Genomic DNA, 6,511 nt, shown 5'->3' on the forward strand with positions numbered 1-6,511 from the left:
GGCTTCCAGCTTCACTCGAATTACCGTCGGCCCTTCTCCCCAAAACCGCTGTTTCCATCTAGAAAAACAAAACGGAAAAAAAGGAGAATGAATGCTCTGGAAATGGTAATTCCCTCCGACGCTAGTGGCAATCTGGTAAATGGGAATTTGGTAGGAGGATTAACAAATCCGCCGGATTCATTGACTGGGAAGGGACGCGGCGCTGATTTAACGAGGAAGCAAATCTGACTATATTAATTGAATAATTGATTGATTGGTGAAAAAGAAAAGAAAAAGCGAGAGTGAGTGAGAGGACAAAAAGTGGAAGTGGAATAGCACTTCAGCTTTGCTTCGTTCATTCATTCAATCACAGTGAGGCGGTGAGGTCGTTCATTCATTCACACACACCCGCCTTTTCCGTCTCCCCATCAAACCTCCATGTGACTCTCTCTCTCTCTCTCTCTCTCTCTACATATGCACATGAATATCTATCTATCTACATATATAGTGTTGGCCATATGTGTTCATGCGAAATGCTTTCTCCCTCCCATATAGATGCATGTAGTTGAAATGGTACCAAGTCTCTGGTGTCTAGCCTAGGATCTCTTCTGCTCCTTTGCACCCTTTTCCTCCTATCTATGTGTATGTATCATAATGGGTTTATTGCTTTCTCTCTCTAGGTGTAGAAGTAGAAGGAGCCAAATCTTGGGATGGAATCCCTTCAACTGCGGTTGTGGCTCTGAGATTCGCAGAGAAGCCCCGCGCAGATGAAGATCTTCTTTGTGACCCAGTTCGCCCTCTTCACTGCCGTTTCAACCTCTCTCTTTTCCATTTCAGCTGTCTCTCCTCTCAGAGATCCTCTCAAGCCCATCTTAGGTGAGTTTACGTGTGTTCCTGAAATGAGTATTGTTTTGTTGTTATCTGAGGATGGTGACTTAAAATTGATCTGGTAGATTTTTAAGTAACGAGTTTTTCTTTGATTTCAAGTTTTACCGATAAGGGATTAAATGTATTGCTTGCTGAAATGGTTATCGTCTGGTCTGGTGCTTTTGCTTTATTGGAATCATGGAATTGTTTTCCTTGCCTTTTATGTTATAGTATGAGAATTAGGTTAGGTTGGCTTTTGATGGAAGAATTTGATTGGCAAGTCTTTCGTTGATTACAAGATTGAAAACTGATATATGCGTCATATGTATTATTGAATGGGTATTGCTTGGTGTTTTATGGAACAATGGTATTCGTTTCTCGGATTTTCTACTGCTAGAACTGATTTTGTAGTAATTGGGTTGTCTTTTATTTTGGCATTTTGTACGTAGGAGAGGGGAATTTGGGGGAATGGAAAGATGGCATCTTGAGTGCCACCGAGCAAGCTCTGGGCCCTGGTGGCAACCCCCCAGCAAGCACTCTTGTGTTAGCAGCGAATAGGACAAAGAGGGTGGACATTCTTCATGGGTTTAAAAGATATCGAGGTGGATGGGACATTGCCAATAAGCATTACTGGGCAGTAAGTGCTGTTTCCTCATCTTGAGATGGTAACTTGATTGGTCTGGTTATAGCTCTGTAGCAAAACTTAATTCTTGATTTATGGAGATGAAAATTCTGATACGATCTCAAAGTATTTCCTCTGTAATGGTGAACTAACTTTAGTTTTCTATTGAATTAGAGGATCCAGGTTTGTTTTTGCCAAGTTCATGTCAATTGTAGGTCAGTACTGGGAATAGAAACATTCTTGGAAAAACACAGCTCATAAACAGCATAGGTACTTACAAATTGCAGATTTTTTCTTAAAAGGGTCGGATTCAATTGTTTTTGGTGTCTCGGCTCCCTGATGTGTTTTGTTGTTGAGAAGGCCAATCATAGGATTTCCTATTGGAAAAATCAAAACATGTAGAAGGTCCTTCAGAGTTCCTGGAATTAAGAAATCGTGTCATTTAAAAAATTTTAAGAAGCATTTTGTCCAATAGGCTAATCACAATAAACAGAACCTTGTGAATGGATGCATATGAACTCAAAGAAATGTCTTGTGACCTGCTTAATAGTTTCATATGCATGGTACTCATGTACACGTGGACATTCTCTGCTGCTCGTTACCCAGTGTAACTTTTTTAATTAGAGATAGGAATTGGGACAGTTAATTAATATATTCTAATATCAAAATCAGATTGTTGAGATTAACAATTGGTGTTTTTTTTTTTCCCGAGTGAACTAGAATGCATGAAACTCAACATAGTTGGAATAATCACATTTGTCGTTGCATTGACTGGTATCTTCATTCTCAAATCTTGTCTGTTACTAACAATTACAGTGACAGTTACATTTAGTTAAAGCCTTGGTATAAGAACCAACGAATGGGAATGATTTGATTATAGAAAAAGGGAATCCTAATGATATTGATATAACTCAAAAATACAAGCATTTGTGGAATCTCCAATTTTGGATTTTTTGGTGCTCAGGAAGATGGTAGTTTGATAGTGGTTAAGTTGCTTTGTTTTAAAAAATATACACTTCACTTAACACGAGACAGTTTCTGCAGTGAATATTGGCCTTGTCATCTAGCTCAATTTTGAGGTTGTGTCTAGGGAAGTTTAATTGTATTTGTAAAGATGGCAAGACTAGAGACTTATTTTTCCTAGTTCTCTGTCCTTGGTTTGTGTCCTAGTATGCACAGCTCAAGCATTTATGTCTATGAAACAGCTAAAAAAAATTCTGCCCATCATTCTGACCACTTTTATCCATAGTCGGTTGGATTTACAGGTGCCTTCGGATTTATTTTGGCTGTGCTCTGGTTTGTTTGCTTTGGTGTGGCTCTTGTTGTACATCATTGCTGTGGATGGAGAATAAAAGTCAAAGGGGAAGGATCAAGCTTATTGCAGAGAATATGTCTGATACTGCTTGTCGTCTTCACATGTGCTGCAGCGTATTCATCTGAACTCCAAACTTCAAGCTAGTAGTACTATTATTCAATATTCATACCGGTTCATTATTGACTTTAATTCTTTGCAAATATCTTAATTCTTCCATATCTGGTTTGACTGTTGTTTTTCAAAAAGCAATTTGGTAAGTGAATGTTACTGACATCCATGGGAATCAGTGTGGGTGCACTTAGCATGCATGTCCTTGTATACAAAACTGTATATGCTTGATAGCATACTCTGATGATGTTGGAGAAAGAAATAGTAGTGCTTTTGAAGGCGTAGGAATGAGATTCATATGGTTAGGGAATTATTTATGTTTTTGTTTTGATGTGGATTGGAGGGAGCAACCTTTAGACTCCTTTTTGTTTTTGTGATGATCTTCATTGTAAGTAGCCTTATAGGTTTGCCTCCCCATGAATGGTGCTCTTCTCATGTTAGTAATATTGCTAATGTTATTACTTAATAATTTTTTTGGTTCCCTTTATTTTCTCATGTTAGTGATATTGTCACTTACGTTGTGAATTTCTTGAAGTTTATGTTTTCATAAAGATGCATATCTTCTCGGAATCTGGAACAGCTTTTAAAATTTTCCATTTCCATTCAAATTTTCATATGGACACTGATTGTACATTCAGTTGTTATTTCCTTTCTTGAGGCATTCACGGCATCACCTCTGCTTGGCATTCCACTTGTCAAATGGAGAATTTGGTGTCCCATGTGTCTTGCGTTTTTTTTTTTCTCCATGAGCCCAATGTATCTTTCACTGACACATGATCTTACACTGCCCAGGATTGGATGTATACTTCTCTCTGTTGGGCAGGATGATTTCCATGATGAAGCGATGCACACACTGAAGTTTGTTGTCAATCAATCTGACTATGCTGTTCAGACGCTGAGAAATGTCACGGAGTATCTAATACTTGCAAAAAGTATTAATGTAACCCAGGTTTACCTTCCTTCAGATGTCAAAGATGAAATTGACAAGTTGAGTGTGGATCTAGACACTGCAGCAGATACTCTGAGCGAGAAGACAAGTGAAAATTCCAAAAAAATAGAGAGAGTCTTCGACCTAGTGTAAAATTCATGAACTTAGTATTATTCTTTAGCTATTCCATCGAACCAATGGCACTGACAGGCAAAAAAAATATAAATGCAGGCGAACGTCGTTGATCACTGTTGCTGCATTGATGCTTGTTCTAACTCTTCTTGGTCTTTGTATGTATTGTTGGAAATCTGCATTGACCTTTTTTTTGCTAGTTGATTTTGCCATCTTGATTTGATATCTCTTGGCTATTTTGATCTTGAACATTATTGCTTTTTCATTGCAGTACTATCCCTCCTTGGGCACAAACATGCAATTCACATGTAAGATTTCTAGTTATTGGTAGATTTCTTCCACTTTTATAGAGCGAACAATGTTTTCCTTGTGGGATATTCCTCCATAATTCAGTATCTGATTTTACCTTCAATTTGATGCAGATTCATTTTTAGTGGATGGCTTCTCGTGGTGGTCACATTCATTCTTTGTGGCACTTTTGTAATACTCAACAAGTAAGGTTCTTAACGATATATATTCCTTACTATGCTTCCAACTTTCCTTCCCCTGTGGTAATACCTCTATTAAATGGACCAGAAAAGACAGTTTTCTTTTTCAAACTGTCCTACTCCTGCAATATGTTAATGTTTTTATGGTAAAAGGATGGTACAAGATTATTTACCCCCCAAATCTATATGGGATGCTTCAATGGTGCCTTGGAAGGTGTAATTTCTTTACAGCCGCATCAACAGTTGGTTTTACATATCTGGATTCTCTGTTGACCTTATGCTAAAGCCAGTTATCTTTTCATTACTAAGCTGTGGATTTTCATTCAATTTTCTTATCTTTCTAGATCTGCCATTGCTCATTTCCCTTTTTTCTGGCAATTGTTTCCAAAACTATTTAGTTTATTATTCTAATTTGTGATGGACAATACAAATCATCATAGAATAAGCTAAGCCAATGTACTGACTGGACATTACAAATTATGATCTGTTTCAGTGCAATTTCTGATACTTGTATGGCTATGGGAGAATGGGTAGATAATCCCCATGCAGAGACTGCTCTTAGCAACATCCTTCCATGTGTTGATGAGAGAACCACAAATCGGACTCTTATTCAGAGTAAACAAGTCACCGTGGATATAGTAAATATTGTCAACCAATTCATATACACCTTTGCAAACACAAACCCGCCTCCACAGGCCTACCCTTATTACTACAACCAGTCCGGGCCTTTGATGTCACCACTTTGTTATCCATACGACAATCAACTACAAGCTCGCCAGTGCACACCCTTGGAGGTGTCTATGACTAATGCATCTCTGGTACGTGGTCTTTTCTTATGATTTATTTTTATCATTGCTCTATTTTTAGGTATACTAGTGTTCATGTAGAGATTTTTGAAACTGTTCAACTTGGTCTTGATCTTAAGATCGATGGAGATGAACTGCTGTTTTTCTTATACGTTGAAAATGGAAGTCTTGTAAATTTAATTTCAATGCCTTGTTAAGATCTTGGATCGGAGATTGGCTTCACCGTGAGCTTGTTTAAGAGATCAAGGTGTAACTTCAAAATGAGCTATATATAACTTGTCGAATATACTTTTACAGGTCTGGCAGGATTTCATTTGCACAGGATCACCATCTGGTTTGTGCACTAGCGTTGGGAGGGTGACGACAGACATGTACACGCAGATGGTGGCAGCTGTTAACATAAGCATTGCCCTTCAGCTCTATGCTCCACCGTTGCTAAGTCTCCAGGATTGCAATTTTGTACGTGACACCTTCAGGAACATCACCTCGTCTCACTGCCCTCCCCTGCAGCACCATCTGCAAACAGTAAATGCTGGACTGGCCATAATCTCGGTAGGACTCATGCTGTGTCTCGCCCTCTGGTTACTCTATGCAAACCGCCCCCGAAGGGAGGAAGTGTTTGCGAACATATCGTCCCAAATAAAAGGCAGCTGCAGCTACAAGAACAGCTGCAAGAGCAGCAGCAACCTTGATGCATCGTCGAGGAGCACAACTCCTTCAAGGAGTGCAGTCTAGCGTAGAAAACGAATATAGAGATTTAGATTTGTGGGTTTACTTCAACCTGAGCAAGGAACCAAGGTGGGGCGAAGCGCCATTTTGAGTTCTGGGCAGCTAGTAGTGTTAACAAATTATCCGGTTTCTGGTTGATCATCTTGTATAGTAAAAGATAAGCAGTTCTCTTGGTCTCTATATATTGTCAATTTTTAAGTTGTGCTGGCTCCATCTATGTTAGAATTTAGAGAACTGAACTTCTCTACTTCGAGATGGTTGCAGCTTTGGCATTGGCGTTGGCTTGGCATTAAGATTGATTGGATTGGTGGTATTCATAACCGTTGATATTGTTTCTTCAACCATATATACGCTAACTGCTTTAGTAAAGAGAATTATTATCGACCATTATCTTGCCTTATCATTCTCAAAACGTTTCCGTCTTCACTTCCTGGAACATGGCAAAATCTCAGGACTCCCTGGTATTTGCATAATGCCTTAACTAAGGCAAAAGGGTGACCAGATAAGTGAAAGTTAAAACAGCGTGGCCAGCATGTT

At 38.9% G+C, this 6,511-nt stretch overlaps 1 protein-coding gene across 2 annotated transcripts; it reads left to right on the forward strand.

Annotated features, from left to right (window-relative positions):
• Positions 1–253: 253 nt before the first annotated feature.
• On the forward strand, positions 254–6,298 carry LOC127810214 (uncharacterized). 2 transcript variants are annotated; one of them, XM_052349554.1, is made up of 10 exons: positions 254–419; positions 660–855; positions 1,296–1,483; positions 2,718–2,896; positions 3,684–3,968; positions 4,051–4,109; positions 4,223–4,259; positions 4,374–4,445; positions 4,933–5,257; positions 5,543–6,298. In XM_052349554.1, exons 2-10 carry the CDS (start codon positions 747–749, stop codon positions 5,978–5,980), a joined length of 1,692 nt encoding a protein of 563 aa, XP_052205514.1. In that variant the 5' UTR covers positions 254–419; positions 660–746; the 3' UTR covers positions 5,981–6,298. The 2 variants fall into 2 exon arrangements, with proteins under 2 accessions (XP_052205514.1, XP_052205515.1); XM_052349555.1 differs by having other exon boundaries at positions 404–552.
• The last annotated feature ends 213 nt before the right edge of the window (positions 6,299–6,511 follow it).

Source organism: Diospyros lotus, chromosome 9 (assembly GCF_014633365.1).
Source record: "Diospyros lotus cultivar Yz01 chromosome 9, ASM1463336v1, whole genome shotgun sequence".
Lineage (NCBI taxonomy): Eukaryota > Viridiplantae > Streptophyta > Magnoliopsida > Ericales > Ebenaceae > Diospyros > Diospyros lotus.